Genomic DNA, 18,366 nt, shown 5'->3' on the forward strand with positions numbered 1-18,366 from the left:
CTCTCACATACTCACACTCTCTCACATACTCACTCTCTCACATACTCACACTCTCACATACTCACACTCTCACATACTCACACTCTCTCACATACTCACTCTCTCTCACATACTCACTCTCTCTCACATACTCACACTCTCACATACTCACACTCACATACTCACTCTCTCACATACTCACACTCTCTCACATACTCACACTCTCACATACTCACACTCTCTCACATACTCACACTCTCTCACATACTCACACTCTCTCACATACTCACTCTCTCACATACTCACTCTCTCACATACTCACTCTCTCTCACATACTCACTCTCTCACATACTCACTCTCTCTCACATACTCACTCTCTCTCACATACTCACTCTCTCACATACTCTCTCACATACTCACTCTCTCTCACATACTCACACTCTCACATACTCACACTCTCTCACATACTCACTCTCTCACATACTCACTCTCTCACATACTCACTCTCTCACATACTCACACTCTCTCACATACTCACTCTCTCACATACTCACTCTCTCACATACTCACACTCTCACATACTCACACTCTCTCACATACTCACTCTCTCACATACTCCCTCTCTCTCACACACACTCACTCTCTCACATACTCTCTCTCTCACATACTCACTCTCTCACATACTCACTCTCTCACATACTCACTCTCTCTCACATACTCACACTCTCACATACTCACACTCTCTCACATACTCACTCTCTCACATACTCACTCTCTCACATACTCACACTCTCACATACTCACACTCTCACATACTCACACTCTCTCACATACTCACTCTCTCACATACTCACTCTCTCACATACTCACTCTCTCACATACTCACACTCTCTCACATACTCACTCTCTCACATACTCACACTCTCACATACTCACACTCTCTCACATACTCACTCTCTCACATACTCACACTCTCACATACTCACTCTCTCACATACTCACACTCTCACATACTCACACTCTCACATACTCACACTCTCACATACTCACACTCTCACATACTCACTCTCTCACATACTCACTCTCTCACATACTCACACTCTCACATACTCACACTCTCTCACATACTCACACTCTCACATACTCACTCTCTCACATACTCACATCTCACATACTCACACTCTCACATACTCACACTCTCTCTCACATACTCACACTCTCACATACTCACACTCTCTCACATACTCACTCTCTCACATACTCACACTCTCACATACTCACACTCTCACATACTCACACTCTCACATACTCACACTCTCTCACATACTCTCTCACATACTCACTCTCTCACATACTCACACTCTCACATACTCACTCTCTCACATACTCACACTCTCACATACTCACACTCTCTCACACATACTCACACTCTCACATACTCACACTCTCTCACATACTCACTCTCTCACATACTCACTCTCTCACATACTCACTCTCTCACATACTCACTCTCTCACATACTCACTCTCTCACATACTCACACTCTCTCACATACTCACACTCTCTCACATACTCACACTCTCTCACATACTCACTCTCTCACATACTCACACTCTCTCACATACTCACACTCTCTCACATACTCACACTCTCTCACATACTCACTCTCTCACATACTCACACTCTCTCACATACTCACTCTCTCACATACTCACACTCTCACACATACTCACACTCTCACATACTCACTCTCTCACATACTCACTCTCTCTCACATACTCACACTCTCTCACATACTCACTCTCTCACATACTCACTCTCTCACATACTCACTCTCTCACATACTCACTCTCTCACATACTCACACTCTCTCACATACTCACTCTCTCACATACTCACACTCTCTCACATACTCACACTCTCTCACATACTCACTCTCTCACATACTCACACTCTCTCACATACTCACACTCTCACATACTCACACTCTCACATACTCACACTCTCTCACATACTCACACTCTCTCACATACTCACACTCTCACATACTCACTCTCTCACATACTCACACTCTCACATACTCACACTCTCACATACTCACACTCTCTCACATACTCACACTCTCTCACATACTCACACTCTCACATACTCACTCTCTCACATACTCACACTCTCACATACTCACACTCTCACATACTCACTCTCTCACATACTCACACTCTCTCACATACTCACACTCTCTCACATACTCACACTCTCACATACTCACACTCTCACATACTCACACTCTCACATACTCACACTCTCTCACATACTCACACTCTCACATACTCACTCTCTCACATACTCACTCTCTCACATACTCACACTCTCTCACATACTCACACTCTCATGGTGCTGTGTGTTGAACCCATGGCAGTGCTGAGTGCTGTGGTTCCGGACCACACCCCAGCCCTTTATTTCCATTTGCATCTAGATTCATCATTTAGATCTTGGAAAATCTTATTTAACACTCATTTTCATTTGAAGTGTAATGTGATCCTCTGTTTTTGTTTTCTTTCTGTTGTTTTTTTCTGTGGAACAGTTAACCAAGTTTCTGCTGTAAGCTAGCTGGTGCGTTCACATTTTAGGCTCTTGGCTGTGTGGTATCTGTTGGAAACACTTTACCTTGCCTCTGTCTGATGAAGGCATGCTCTGTAGTATAAGCTGTGAGCGTGCTCTGCTCTGAGCTCCTATCAGCCAGACAGGGAGAGATGAAGTGGCCTTGGAGCCAGAACTTTCCACCTGATTGAAGATGTGCATGCTTCTCTCCCAATCCTGCAGGGTTTCCAGTGGATCCAAGAAAGGTGCTAATAGTCGCTGGCCACCACAACTGGATTGTAGCTGCCTATGCGCATTTCGCCGTTTGTTACAGGTACCTCGTCCTCCATGATTTGGTTTTATTTTAGCTAATTATGTGTTATATTTAGTTCAATATCTGTTTCTTTTAGCCATCAGTCTCTCTTCTGCATGTTTCACCCACTTCATTTGGTAAAAATTTAGTTTGTTTTAGTTAATACCTACCTTCTGATAGCCTTAATGGCTTCTGTGTTTCCCAGATGGTAGAAACTGTGGTGCAGATGAGATATGTTGTTCTTTCTGGCTCACTTAGTTGTTACATTGATGGTGTTAGGCAGGGTTATTAATGTGAGCTCTGCAACTTCTTTTTTTATGATGAGTCAGTTTCATACTGTGCAGTAGAGGTGAGGGGAGCTCTGTACTGGATAATCTGCCACACTGTGGGAGTGTCAGGCAGACCTGCTGGTGTAGAATGATACAGCTCAGTGTCTGCGGTGTGTGGAGGTTTAAGGTGGTTGAGTTAGACTGGAAGGCAGTGAAGAGGAGTGCAGAGTCCAAAGTGAGTTTGTTTTTAACTAGGGAAAGTTTGACTCCTCCTTCAAAGCCCCTTGGCCTGTGGGCCCTAGGCAATGCTGCTGCTCTGGTGGCAGAGGCAGAGAGGTGGCCAGAATTTCTCTCAATATAATCCCACTAAATTTTGTTGTTGGAAAGTCAAAGAAGTGAGAAATTTTTTTGTCACTTTGGTTTAAAAAAAAGCTGAAGGTTAAAAGTTTAAAATCCAGTCCCATTGTAAATCCTGAAAGTGTACCATGCAGGTTTGCCTCTGGAGGGAAATGCATGCCAGTTGCTTGGACATGCCTTTGGTTGTGAGGCTTTGTTCTAGCGCTTTGCAGGTTTTAATTTGATTACTAAAGAGTATAGAAGTGAGCTCTGGGGTGATTGTTTTGTAGATAGCTCTTATAGCTCATGAGACTAATTTAGTAAGGGGACTTTTTAGAGTTGGTTTATATTTACCGTCATCTGAGTCTAAACTGAGAAGGTCCCTGGATGCCGGTCTCCTGGTTGTTTTGTACTAGGTGCACATTGATTATTGGCAGGGAGTCCAGGAATGTGCACGATGGTGACGATTACATAGTGTGGCAGCTCTGCCCCTGTCACAGACTGATGATAAAAGATTTCCAAAGACATTTCATAGTACTTTTTAAGATCATAGTCTTTTCTGCAAGATAATTTTCTTCACAGTTTTCTATAAGTTCAAGGAGAATGATGTGGTGGCCACTGTGTGCTTTTCCGTAGGCTACTGGCTTCTGTGTAGTCAGGCTCTAGTTTTGTATCCCATTTTCTTCCTGACTTTGTCAGTCTTTGAGTAATAAAGAACTTGTATAAATTGCTGCCCTCTTGCACTCTCAAGTGTGGAAGGAATGTCCTTTGTTGTAGGTGGTGTTTAAGAATGTGAGTAACTATGTTTGTATCATTTATCATGTAAGTCAGCCTCCTGTTGAGTGTAAAGCTACCCCCACTGCGCGGCGCACCCGTGTTTTGTATGGGTGTACGCACGCACGCACGCACGCACGCACACACATATGTCTGTGTATCTGTGTATTTGGGTATCTTGAACTCTTACATGCTTATCAAGCTTAAATACACCCATTTGAGGAACAGTGTGTTTACATTTCACACTTACTAAGCCTTGGGTGAGGCTTTACTGTGGAAAACACGATAATCTCTGCACTGCCGTCCTAACTCCAGAGTCAGCAGTGAAGAGCTGGATTGTCAGTTCTTGTTGTCTTGTTTAACGTGTTTTAACTTTCATCACCTCCATGGAAAACTATTTATCTGATCGATTTCTTTACATGCATTTCAATTTGAAAACACAGCTTCACCTGCCTTACTGGTTAAATTCTGTAGCTGTGCAGTCACGCTCTCCAGGTTATAAATATTTTATCCTATAAGATCCTAATTGTTTCAGACACACAACTACAAAGTGTGCTCTCTGGAAGTGGGTGTTGTGTGTGTCCCTACGTCTTTGTTTGTGTGATCATACCCTCTGTCCTTCAGTCCGCCAGCACAGCTGCTGTGATCTGTTGGAAGCTGCCCTAAGTCCACACCACCACACAGCCTGTGTGGCATTAGTCTTGAAGTGTGGGCAGTCCCTGCTTTGCGCCTAGTCTGACCATCTTTCGTGTGCAGTAGTTGCCTGTTTTAGTTTGTTAGATGGGTGTTTTTATGTTTATCTTGATACATCACTCCATCTGGTGGCCGAAAAGGGTAATTATAGACCTTACAGTGGAGAGAAATTGATACATTTTTTTCCCTTTGTTGCTTTGACGCTTAAGTTAAGAAAACATTAATTCTCAGTTAGGGCCTGATGAGCTGTAGTTGTCTGTTACTGGAGCATACATATTTAAATGAAAATGGTGGCCATGCCTGCGCGTGTGCCGGTTAAGCAGCACATGTTCTACCAATGGCCACCAAGGTTAGCAGTCACCGTGTGCCCGTAGTGCCCACAGTGGGAAAGGGCAACCTGATAGGCAGGACCAGGATGGTACTTTTGGTGACTTCTTCATTATGAGATACAAGCAGGCTGTAAACATGGAGGCTTGCTGTGCAGTCAGATAGAGTACCTGTCTGGAAAACCTAAATTCACACAGGACAGAGAAATCTGTTAGAAGTGGGAGCCAGGCATGGTGGTACAAGCCTACAATCTCAGCCAAGAGTCTGAGGCAAGAGGATGGAATTGGAGACACAGTAAGTTCTACTTCAGGCCAGCCTCAGGTACATAGAAAGACCTTACCTCAGAGAGAGACAGGCAAAGGGGCCAGGGAGGAAGAGGAGATAACCAGAAGTCCACCTGTAGTTACTGGAGAAGCCCGAAGATGTTCTTGTTGGGGAATCAGTGGCCTAGTGAAGTGTCAGTCTAGACTCATAAACCATCTCAGAGGAGACTTCTCAGCCCCACTGTGCATTTGTTCTAAGGAGTTTAAGGTTATGATGTAATGTCATCCGAGGTACAGAGACTTCAGTTCTTGCCACATCACACTAGTGGCATCATTAATATGATTGCTAACAGGAAGGAATACCAAAATTCTGTTGTTGGCCATCACTGTCCATACAGAGTGACAGTAGCCTCATGGGGAAATGTGAGAAATAACAACAATCTTAATTGTTTTTTAGTTTTTAAAGTATTTTATAATTTCTTTAGAGAAATACATATTCTAGTCCTTTTTTTGTGGTCATATGTCCTATGTATGTAAATGTAAGATCAGGGATAAAACTGTCTTTGTAGATTGTACCAGACCTTTTCTTTTGGGCTACCAACCAGCTCCCAAATCATGACAGAGAAAAGTTTATTAGTTATGGAATGCTCAGCCTAGCCTAGGCTTGTTTCTGGGTAGCCCTTTTAACTTAACCTGTTTCTCTTTATCTACCCTTTGCCTCAGGGCTTTTTACCTTTTCTTACTTTCTTGATATCTCTCTGGCTCACTGATGGCTGCTTGGCTTCTTGCCCTGGGTGTCTCTCTCATTCTCTTCTCTCTTCTCCTCGCCTATCCTTTCTCCTGACTTCCTATTGACCATTCAGCTTTTTATTAGACCAGTCAGGTGCCTTAGGCAGGCAAGGTGAAACAGATGCAACACATCTTTACATAATGAAACACACATCTTCACATCGTTAGAAAGAAAAATAACACACCTTTATACAGTTAAAGTAATAGTCTGCAGCATAAACAAATGTAACACATCTTTGCCCAGTTAAAATAACATTCTACAGCAGTAGGTAACGTGTCAGTTACATTCAGGAAATATAGATAGGTGGAGGGTGTGGCCATCTATTTCTTTATTTTTGCTATGTTGATTTCTGTTCTTCTTCTCTTCTCCACCAAGTTTACTTACATATCTATTCTTAACAGGATCAAAGAGTCTTCAGGGTGGCAGCAGGTGTTTACAAGCCCGTACCTGGACTGGACCATTGAACGAGTGGCTTTAAATGCAAAAGTGGTCGGAGGTCCTCATGGAGACAAAGACAAAATGGTGGCCGTGGCTTCCGAGAGCAGCATCATCCTGTGGAGTGTTCAGGATGGAGGGAGTGGCAGTGAAATCGGTAGGGAGTTTTCCACTGTGCTTGGCTGTGTCCGTGTATGTTTGAGGTTTAGGAGAGATTGGCTGTAAGTGTGACAGCCAGTTGGGCCGTGACACTTTCTGCACGGGCCTAGTGGCCCCAGGCCTCTCAGTGAGAGGCTGCTGTGTTAGAGGATGACATTAAGGCCTCAGGGGAGCCCGGGGTTCACTTTGCTCCCATGAGCCTGGATGTGGCACACTTGCTCCTCTCAGGTTGTCCAGCGGTGGCTGTTTGCCTCTGCTCTCACACTCTGAGGATGGCACAGCTCATGTCGCCTCATTTCTGTGGTCAGATTTCTCAGACTTTCTTGGTCTCAGAATCAGAGTTCTCTTAGTTAGTCAAGACCAGAAAGTGTTGTACAGCTTTTTATCTATTGGCATTCACCTTATTAGGAATTAAACTTTCAGTTTTTGACACTTACTGATATAAAGAATAGCAGTGCTAAACTCACTGCATGGTGATTCAGATTACATGTTAACAAAGAGATGTTTTCCAAAAACAAAATTTTTGAGACAAGTGATAATCGTTAGTTTGTAGATCTCCATGATGTCTTTTTAAACTTTTGTGTGCATGTGTGTGGTTATGCTTGTGTGCCTATGAATGTGTTAGTTTACATGGCCGTGTGCCTGTCTGGAGTCACAGGAAGATGTAGGGTGTTCTGCTCTGTCCTTTTCCTCCTTACTCCCTTGAGGCAAAGTCCCTCACTGACTTGGAGCTTGCTGGGTTCTGCCAAGGCTGACCAACAAACCCAGTGATCCCACTGTCTGCTCACCCCCACCACTAAGGCTAGGTTGTAGGCAAGTAGGACATTTTCTCTTTTCAGGCATGTGCTGGGAATCTAACCTCAGGCATATGCGGCAAGCACCGTTGCCCTCATAGCCCTGCACAACGTCTTCAGTTTGCTGTGACACATGGCTTTTATTGACATGTGCAAAGACAGGGTAGCCTGAAACAGATGAACAGCTGGGTCTTTTCAGATAACTGGGGCTCTTTCCCTTGAATCCTGTTCCAGCGTTGTGAAACCTTCCTAACTCTGCTGAACTGAAATCCTCCAGCCTGTTTTGTTCTTTCAACGGTCTTTATTCTAGACCTGAGTTTGTAATACCTGTGCTGGTCGATGGGGAAGGTTGGCTTGCTGAGTTAGGCAGCTTTTCTAGACACTGATGCTGTTCACTATAAGCTTTAAACTGTCCAGAGCTTGGTATCAGCACTGGTCATACATCTGACTCCCTGTGTTAGCAAGTGGTCACCTTCAGCTGAGACTTCAGACTACTAATTTTCACTTGAGACTGTAGTTTTTCGTCAGGTGCCACCCTGCAAATAATGACACAGAGGCTTATTATTAATTATGAAAGCCTGGCCTATAGCGTAGGTTTGTTCCTGACTAGCTCTTGTAACTTAAATTAACCCATTTATATTAATTTATGTTATATCATGTGGTGTTACCTCTCTTCCATCTTGTACCTCCTGTTTCCTCTCAGTGTCTGCTGGCGTCTCCTCTAGATTCCCCCTCCTCTTCCTTTCCTGGAAATCCCTCCGATACCTCCTGCCTAGCTATTGGCCATTCAGCTTTTTATTACACTATTCACAGTAATACACCTTCACACAGTGTACAAATATCCCATAACACGAAGCTTTGAAAAATTTTCTTTTTTTTTCCCCGAGACAGTATTTCTCTGCGTATTTTGGTGCCTGTCCTGTAGAACAGGCAGGCCTCAAACTCACAGAGATCCACTTGGCTCTGCCTCCTGAATGCTGGGATTAAAGGCGTGCACCACCACTGCCCAGCTGAAACTTAGTATTTGTTACCAGCTATAAAAATTCAATCTGATGGTTTCCTTGAATTAGGTTTGTCTTACTGATTTTTGAGGAACACTATGCCAAATACCAAATCTCTTTCTCCACGTTCTCCCTCTCTCCCTTCCTTGCTTCCTCTCAGTGAGTGTCTGAGGTTTTCAAGCAAGACATGTCACTGTGAGATGGCACCTTATCTGCTGTGGCTCTTGGGACTTCTCACCAGTCCACACACTCACAGCACCTTCCTTCACTCATTCCTGGGATGTCTTTAGTGAAACCCTGGGCAACTCTGTGTCCCTCCACCCTCAGTGTCCACCTCTGTATGGTGATGGGGATCCTGGAAGTAGAAAGACAGAGTTTTTTCTATGTCTATCCCTCAGCCCTCACCCATTGTTCATCTCTATATGGTGATGGGACCTTAGCGAAACCCCTGTGCAATTCCCGTGTGTGTGTGTGTGTGTGTGTGTATGTGTGTGTCTCACCACACAGTGTTCATCTCAGTATGGTGATGGGAATCCTGGCAGCAGGAAGACAGTGGCCCGTATCTTGAATCCTCTGATGCCTGTTGAACATTGCTTCAAACTGTCACCTTGTATTTTATCCAATTTTGCTGTTAGTATTTTAAAGTGTGGACTAACTGAATACATACCATTTATTCTATCATGGTTGATGGTATCACTTTCTCCTTCAGTTTGTTAGAAAACACATTTTAACATTAAATACACACTGCTGTGCTGGCTCTTTTTATGTCAGCTTGACTCAATCTGGAGTCATTCTGGAAGACAGAACCTCAGTTGCGAAAATGCCCCTGCCACATGCCCAGGTTGGCCTGTGGGTGAGCCTGTGGTACATTTTCTTGATTGGTGATTGATGTGAAGGGTCAGGTCACTACAGGTAGTGCCATCCCTGGGCAGTGGCTCTGCAGTATATAAGAAAGCAGTCTGAGCAAGCCATGAGGAACAAGTCAGTAAGCAGCATTCCTCCAAGACCTCTGTATCAGCTGCTACATACAGGTTCCTGTCCTGACTTGTGGGATGTGGGACTGTAAGCTGTAAGATGAAATAAATCCTTTCCTCCCCACCTTGCTTTGGTCATGGTGTTTATTCATCCAGAGACCTGAGACTGCCGCTAAGTAAACAGAGAGGAAGTTAGTTAGGAACATCTCCTTTCAGTGCTGGTGAGTGGAGATTTACTCCTCAGTTTGTTGCCGGAGACTAGCAGGATAGGGAGCCGCAGTAGGAGCTGGGCCCGTGCCAGTGTGTGCTGTCCTTTGGAATCTGACAACACCATCCAGAGAACATTCATTGTTGGGCTGGTGGCTCCATAATGGCTCTCCCAGGGCCGAACCTCTGCCTCACAGCTCAGGCGAGACTCCAGGACTGTCGCTGCAGGCGGTATTGTATGCGAGAGGCTGGTTGGAGGTTGTCATAGCTCAGGCTGTTGCCTTCCCTGTGGACAGTGGTCAGCATCCTTGAGCCTAAGTGAGAGTGACACTTTCAGTTCCTGAGACCGTTCACAGTGTCGGCCTTGATTTTCCAAACCTCACCATCTCCAGAGGAAAATCAGCTTGCTTTAATTTCTGCCGCAGGACCAAGTGCAGTTTGAAAAGTTGGCCTGCCTCAGAACCATAGTACGGCTGTGTAAATAACTGTATGATGTGGGATTGCCACTCTCTGCATTGGTGCAGTTTATTTCTTTACCTGTTTTTGTCAAAGGGCGGTAGTGGTGGTTTATGTATCTTATAGCTTTGTCTTGGTTGGCAGGTGTTGTAGTCATGTGTCTAATATGTATTTATACAGACACTTAAATGTGTAAGAGGAGATGTTCCCGGCAGGACATTCTCAGATTTTATTCTGAAGTTTTGGCTTTGCCCATTTTTCTTACTGCTTTATTTCTGACATTTAACATATGTGAGTATATGTGAATACAGTATGAGCATAGGTCATGGTGCATCTGATGTCAAGGCAATCTTTGGGGAGTCCATTTTTTCTTCCACTGTAGGTTTTGTGGCTCTAACTCAGGTTGTCAGGCCTGCACGGTCTGCACTTTTTTCTCCTAAGCCATCTCTCTGGTCCCATGGCTTTCTTCAGTTTGCTTTAGAACTTTGAATGGGCTGCTGGTCTTACATCTATGGGAGATTGCTGGGCAGTCAGTCCCCTCTGCTTCAAGAGTTTCGGAATGGCTTAAAAACTTTGAGGTTCTGCCTTATTTCTGGTCCCTATTGAGCATAGAGCACAGTCGGTAGGCTTAAGTCAGTAACCAAAAGATGCTTTTAATCTAGGTTGTAGCTGGTTATAAAAATGGTGCCTGATTAATGTCTGTTTGCTTTTGGCATTTAAGGTGTGTTCAGTCTTGGTGTTCCTGTAGATGCCCTCTTCTTTATTGGGAACCAGTTGGTGGCCACAAGTCATACAGGGAAAGTGGGAGTGTGGAATGCTGTCACTCAGCATTGGCAGGTTAGTCTCAATTAATGCTCATTATGAAGTAAACACAGTTTCATGCTAACTGCCCCTTCTTACAGAATTCCCACCAATGGTGAGTACGTCCTGCCAATGGGAGACTTGTTTCTACATAGAAATCTTACTATTTAAAGGGAGTTTGTTTTATTTATATAATGATAGAAATCTTACTATTTAAAGGGAGTTTGTTTTATTTATATAATGATAAGTTATAAACGGAGTCTTGGCAATTTTTGTTTCCATTTCCCTGAGATTTTTAAGAGCTATGTTGTGTGCATGGGAATCAAGCAAACTTCATTTATTGAGTGAAATCATAGCTGAGTCTGGACATAGGCTGTTCAGAGATAATAAGTAGTCAGCTAAAAACACCTTCCAGGGCTTAAGGAGAATGAGACCAGACTGAAAAAATGGCTGACAGTTGATTCTGGAAAAAGTGGGGAAGAAATTAAGGGCTTCAGAAGTAATAATGTGAAAGTCAAGAAAGATTTTCAAGGATTTTTGTTTGTTTGTTGAGTTTTTTTGTTTTTTGTTTTTTGGTCTCTTTCTAAGCTAACTATACTTAAGGGACGATGCTTTTTGTTTTTTCTAGGGTAGGAGAAGCTTGAGCATGGTGTAGGTGGAGAGGGGAGCTACAGAGAAAGCACTGGAGTTGGAAGGATGGAGTGTGACTTTTTCTGCAGAAGTGAGGAAGGTGTGGGATGCAGAGCTCAGCTAGAGAGGCTATCCAGACCCTCCCTTCTCTGGGACAGATGGTGAGGAAGGAGAGTATGTGGGAGTGTGTTACCAAGGACCACAAGAATTCATGGGCCAAGTGATCTGTTAGTACTGAGAACTGGAACTGGAACAGGAGCAGGGACAAGCAAGTGTAGTGTTTTGTTTAGGTGAGTGCAGCATGTGCACCACGAGCTGAGAAAATAGAATGATGGCAGAGTTGTTGGACCAAGATAACAAAGAAGCTCTGGGAAGGCAGTTCGGGAAAGAAACGGGTTATCAGGGGACTGGAGGGAACGTAAGCAGGTTGATAACTTGGAAGAAATTGGGAAGAGAGTGGTGGCAGTGAGGGGTTGGGACCATTCTCACACTGCAGCCTGGTGAATCTCTTATTGAGCTGGCTTGAAAATGCATCCAGCTCTCCATATCCCTGGGTTGTGAATCCATAGATTCAGCCAGCTGGACTGAGAGCATTCCAGAACAGGATTGACATCTTCCCGGACTGTTCCTAACAATGCAGAGCTCAGCTGGTGCAATAGCATCCATGTTAGAAATGCTAGCAAGTCTAGAGATGGTGGAGTGGAAGTGACCTGCAAGTACTGCGTCTGTTACATTTGTGCAGCCAAGGTTTCGGTACGTTGCTGGCCTTGAAGTGAACCCAGCATACATACTGATGAATGGGAGCCCTAGGGGCATCTGGGTGAGCATGTAGGCATCAGGAATAGAAAACAGGTACAAGTAAGCCCAGCCAGATGACAAGGTACTCAGCAGAGGTGAAGGGTGGATTTCAAAGTTACAGGCTGGGGGAGGATGTGACATGATTGACATGAGGTTCTGGAGGAACGAACATTGCTGAGATCTTAGGACTGAGGAACTAGGGAGCTAGTAACCCTGGATGAGTCTCAGTTAAGGGGTGATAGTCTGGGAAGCTGTGTGAGTTTCAGTGAAGATGCAGAAGTCAGGTTTGCATAGAAGGGGTTACACTAAATGGAGTAGAGGCACCGCAGTGGCTGTCGGTGTGAAGGTCGTAGGCCCAGGAACGTGGAGAGTCACTGACATGGGTGGATGCAGAAGGGAGAGTCGCCAGGAGTCTCCTGCTGCTGGTGCCCTGCAGAGAAGTGTTAGAGTTTTCCTGCCTGGTCCACAGTCAGGACAAATCTCTCACCCGCCAGGCCCATAGACGCTCAGACCCAACCAAGTAAACACACAGAAACTTACATTGCTTACAAACTGCATGGCCGTGGCAGGCTTCTTGTTATCTACTTCTTCTATCTTAAATTAACCCATTTCTATTAATCTATACGTTGCCACATGGCTTGTGGCTTACCAGTACCTTACATCTTGTCATGGCCGCAGCTGGCCATATCTCCCTGCCTTCGCCTTCCACTTCCCAGAATTCTCCTCTCTCCTTGTCCCGCCTATACTTCCTGCCTGGCTACTGGCCAATCAGCATTTTATTTATACAGATCAATGTCCACAGCAGAGAAGAACGTGAGTGAGGGGAGTTGTGCTCTGTCACTTGTGTTACACGTTGTCCACACATGGAAGCGCGGCCTTGTCGTCTTGGCTTTTCTGATATCAGAACTGAGCATAAAGGCTTTCCTAGCTTTGAGATCCAGACTGGAGCCGGGATGTTGTGCTAGTCTTGGCCTTGGGTGTTTTGTCTGTGTATCACCTGATTCTTCATGCCTGGAGCATGCATGCTGAAAACCACATCTGACATAAGGATTTGTTGTACATTTCAGAAAGACCCTGGGAAAGTTGTGCACCCGTGCAGCAAACGAGCTTTAGAACCCAGCTGGATTTCTCCCTAGTGCATCTCAGAGATGGCCTGCTGTGTAGCCTCAGCCTCCTGTCTGCTGATCCCAGGAGACAGCTCTGACTGCAGGCTGGCTCCCAGGACTGCTGGAGCACTAGTTGACTAGGTTCTGAGTTGGCCTTTAGCAACATTCTGGCCACAAATAGCAGAGGAAGTGCACAGGGCAATCCCTGAGTTCTTTACTTTAAATGTACAGTCAGGATGGATTTGACATGTTAGTTAGATGACTCACTAAGCTTCGTATCCACAGTTAACTGTCAAAAACATTGTAAAATTCATAGTTTTCTATCAGCATCTCAACTGTGCCTTCATAAAATGCTGATGAAATGTTATAAAAAACCAATCTAGTTGAGATAACCAATTGGGCTTTATTTCTTACTCCTTGTTAATTTAATCTCTCCCTTCTCATACAGCATAGCGCACACATACGCCATGATGTCACGGAAGGTTAGTATAAAGCATTCATAAGTGTTGTCAGATAGGGAGCTCAGCCTAAGTACCATCATTTCCCAAGTCCTTTGAGTGGAAATTTAGACTTACACTAAAAAGATAGATTCAAGCAAAGATTGATTACACGCTTTATTCTCATATCAGAACATGGAGAGTCCTGTGGATGTTTGTCCTGGAAAGCAGGAGTGGGGTATACATACATTGCCTCTTAACAGATGGGCGAGTATTTCCTATGTGCATTGTGGGGTAGAGACTCCGTGAAAATGGCTTCCGCGATGGCTCAGCAGTGGAGGCTGGGCTTGAGGAGGAGCCACTGACCTTGAGTAATCCAGAGCAAACTCTGCGCCCTTGTGGAGTAGGCTGGACCTGGGGAGGGGAGGGCTCTCCCTGCAGACCAGCAGATAGTGTTTCCCTGAGATGAGCCTTAGGAGCTCTAGGCTGCTACCATTCTTAGCAAAAAGTGACTCCAAAGCGGAGTCTAGGCCTGACCCCTTTGCTCCCTGCTCTGGAGACCCTGGTGTAGGTGTGGAGGAAGTTCTTGTGTAGTGCTGGAGCTGGAGCGATCCAGCCAGCTGGGGCCAGAGCTTGGTGAGTGGCAGGCAAAGCTGCCTTTACTCTTAGACAGCTTTACTTCAGCTCGGAAGCCTTGGCAGAGACAGAAGCTGCATGAGATGCTGCCACATCCTCTGAGAGGCCTGACCCAGCATTGAGGTGAGATGCTGGTGTTGTCTGCAGAGACTTTCCTAGTGTAGCTCGTTGACTAGAACTCCAATGATGTGTGCAGAGCAGAGGGTCCTGTGTGTGAAGAGCTCAGAGGAATCGTTAATTCCTGGTGCCTGCTGTGTAGCTAGAGTGGGCAGGGGCTCAGCTCTGCCTTGCTCTTCTTGTGTGGATTCCCAGAGTTCTGCTGCTCTTTGGTTTCTCTCCTGACCTCTGTTGAGGTGCCACTCTCTCCCCTCTCCTGTGATCATACTGCACACCTTGCTTCTGTGCCTGACATTCCAGAATTATCTTCTGGTTGTCCCTTCTCTGTCGGAGGTGTACAGGCTCCTCGAGTTGAGTGCATGCTTTGTTAGAGGAGCCGCAGCACAGAAAGTGCATGCGTGAAACAGAACACGCATAGCTCTTCCCTTGCTGGAAAGAAGCATGAGAAGGGCTGGCCTGCGTGTGGAGTTCACTGCTGGGGCGTCTGGCCTGGCCTCCTGACTCCCGGCTTCACAACACCATTAGGCCATTGGGGACTTGGACATGCCCTCTGGCCTGGCCGTAGACATTTAATCCTGTTGCCTGCTGCCGCCACTTGGTTTCCTTGGTTTTATTTTTTGTGGTAACTTAAGTCTTTGGATTCACAGTTACTTGTTTGCAAAGCAGACTGATTGCTTTGAAGAGGCACTATTTAATTCTAGTACCTGGAAAACAATTCACACGGGAGCCTGCCTCTGCCCTTTCCTGGAAGAATTTTTAGTAAGGACAGTAAAAGCAGGATGCTGTCCACTTGAAGAAATTGTAACAGGTTGTCAGGCAGCTGCACTCTGTCTCAAAATCACCTGTGCTATTCACTAGCCCTGATTATGCACTGTGTGGCTTCTGCACTTTAGTGTACATGAGTGAGTTAGGAGGAAAGGGGGAAGTTTGCCTTGGTCTTCTAGTTTTGGGATCTGTGATATGATCACTTGCAGAGGACATGATGCATCTGACTTCAGAGAGTATGGGCTGCTATGGGATGCAGACATGTTAAAACATGTATCTTCAAAGCTGTGTGGGTGTTTTTCATTTCACTGGAGCTTAAAGACAGTTCATGATCTAAGCCTTCCTAAATACCCAAAGGAATCAGTGTTTTGAGAACATTGGAAGAGAAACTAGAAAGGATGTTTCCTAACGTGTAATAATAATCTTACTGCATCAGGTGCAGGATGTTGTTCCCATAACCAGTTATGACACTGCAGGCTCCTTCCTTCTCCTGGGATGCAACAACGGATCGATATATTACATAGGTGAGTGTCCAGCATGCTTTCTACATGAGGACACCCAGACCTCACCTCTAGTTCTGACTACACGTGTTCTCGTCTACAGACATGCAGAAGTTCCCATTACGCATGAAGGATAACGACCTCCTTGTCACTGAACTCTATCACGACCCCTCCAATGATGCCATCACTGCGCTGAGTGTTTACCTCACCCCCAAAACAAGTCAGTACATGGCCAGCCTCGGGGGTTCTTGAGACTGCGTATATTTAGAGTTTACTATTCTGGAAGATGCCTTGTAATGAAGGAATGATGAGAAATATTAACATGTTAACATGTACCTGGGGACAGACCATGTGCTTGAGTGTGATGCTTGTACATGGTATTTTACTGAATTTATTTGGTAAAATAATCATCAGTACTAAAGAATGATAATGCATGCTGAAATGGCTGAAGTTTGAGTCAAATTTCAATCCTATTTTTCTAGTCTGGGGACCACAAACCATGGGTTGTTATACATGCTAGCCCTCTCTTCCTCCCTCCTCCTCCTTTTCTCAGTAGTTCTTTGCGCTGTCCTTCGCTGCTTTCGGTGATGAACTGACAGGTGGTTACACGCAGTGTGGGAGGCGGAAGTTGAAAGACTTCATTACTACTTGTCCCTTTAGAGAAAGCTTGCTGTGCTCTGCTCTAGAACGAGTGTAATGAAGTATGGATTCCCACCCCAATCTGATTTACACTAAGGTAGAACTTGGAAAGTTTAGAAATCAAAGTCCTTCCTCATGTTGGCAAGACTTTGGAGGCATGAGAATGGCGTCTGTTTGGCTGGAGTGTCCCTGTTTTGAGCTCTTTCCTTTGACTGGTAGGTGTTTCAGGTGAATGAGGGAAAGCCCACAGTTCTCTACCCGTGAAGCTTGGTAGAATGCAGGCCAGCAAGATCCTGTCTGTCTTTCCATTGGTGGTGCCATGTGGCGCCTATTTAAGAAAAGCTATGAGGGCAGGGATGATGCCTCAGCCTCAGTGCTCGCTGCTCCCTGCTCCTCCAGAGGACTCAGGTTTTGTCTCTAGTACTGAGATGACAGGTCACAGCTGTCTATAATCCCGTTCCAGGAGATCTAGCACCCTCTTGCGGCTCCAAGGATACCAGGCATGTAGCTGGGGCACAGATATGCGTGCAGGTGAAGCAGCAGCCATACACATAAAATAAAAATGAGTCGGCAGTGTGGTTGAGCATTGCAGGTGGTGTGCCTGACCCACTTAGTGGTGTCTGGGACTGCTTGTGTAGGCGATACTTGGTCACTCAAGGGTGGCTCAGTACTGTAGCAAAGGAAAAAGCCACAGCCACTCAGATCCATAAGTCCCACGAAACGCTGCTGTGGGGATGCTGTTTCCCTGGTAGGCCTGGCACAGCAGGTTATTAGTTTTCTCATCTGTACTGAGTCAGTGCTGTCTCAGGCGTTCTGAAGCACCGGCGACTCAATTTCTGTTAGTAAGGAGCAGAGGTAGGTAGACGTGAATATAGAGTTAGCGTGTAACTGCCACAGCAACTCAGAGAACCAGAACAAGACCAGCTGAGGAACTGGTGAGGTGAGGTAGCTGTGGCTTGTTCTGCCTCTCTGAACTTCCAGCATTCACCCCAATACCTGGCCTCAGGTTTGTTCTTATTAATTAATAAGACCTGTTAAGATTCCTGCTACCTAAGACAGTGCAAGAGGGTGGGGCGGGAGCAGTTCTATTGTGGAATGAAGGGTCCAGGAAGACTTACAAAGAAGTACAGACTTTGTGACGGCTGAGTGGTCTCGGGTGTGTTTGTGAGTGGTTTGGTCGTGTGCTCGGACTCCCACTCTGCCTCTGTCATCGCAGGGAGCCTTGCAGTACAGCTTTCTTTGAATCGTTACAACACACTGCTTTACTGTGGCTCCTAGGTGTCAGCGGAAACTGGATCGAGATCGCCTACGGTACGAGCTCTGGAGCCGTGCGAGTGATAGTGCAGCACCCGGAGACTGTCGGGTCAGGGCCGCAGCTCTTCCAGACCTTCACGGTGCACCGCAGCCCCGTCACGAAGATCATGCTGTCCGAGAAGCACCTGGTGTCAGGTACACAGGACTCCCGTGATGCCTGCCTCAGGCTGTCTGCTTTCCTTGGGGTTTATGCTGGGCTTGTGACAGAAGGCTTGTGACTTTGACTTGGCCTGGATGAACTGTATGTAAACTTAGGACATAGCGCATCTCTGC

The 18,366-nt window shown here is 45.5% G+C and overlaps 1 protein-coding gene across 1 annotated transcript in view; it reads left to right on the forward strand.

The window, feature by feature from the left end:
• Kctd3 (potassium channel tetramerization domain containing 3) overlaps positions 1–18,366 on the forward strand; it is a 41,640-nt gene that overhangs the window by 10,406 nt on the left and 12,868 nt on the right. Inside the window, exons 2-7 of the mRNA XM_036202576.1 lie at positions 2,774–2,893; positions 6,726–6,916; positions 11,072–11,187; positions 16,077–16,164; positions 16,244–16,360; positions 18,058–18,228. Of these exons, the coding sequence (XP_036058469.1) occupies positions 2,774–2,893; positions 6,726–6,916; positions 11,072–11,187; positions 16,077–16,164; positions 16,244–16,360; positions 18,058–18,228 (803 nt within the window). The remainder of the gene's footprint in view (positions 1–2,773; positions 2,894–6,725; positions 6,917–11,071; positions 11,188–16,076; positions 16,165–16,243; positions 16,361–18,057; positions 18,229–18,366) is intronic.

Source organism: Onychomys torridus, chromosome 11 (assembly GCF_903995425.1).
Source record: "Onychomys torridus chromosome 11, mOncTor1.1, whole genome shotgun sequence".
In the NCBI taxonomy this organism is placed as follows: domain Eukaryota; kingdom Metazoa; phylum Chordata; class Mammalia; order Rodentia; family Cricetidae; genus Onychomys; species Onychomys torridus.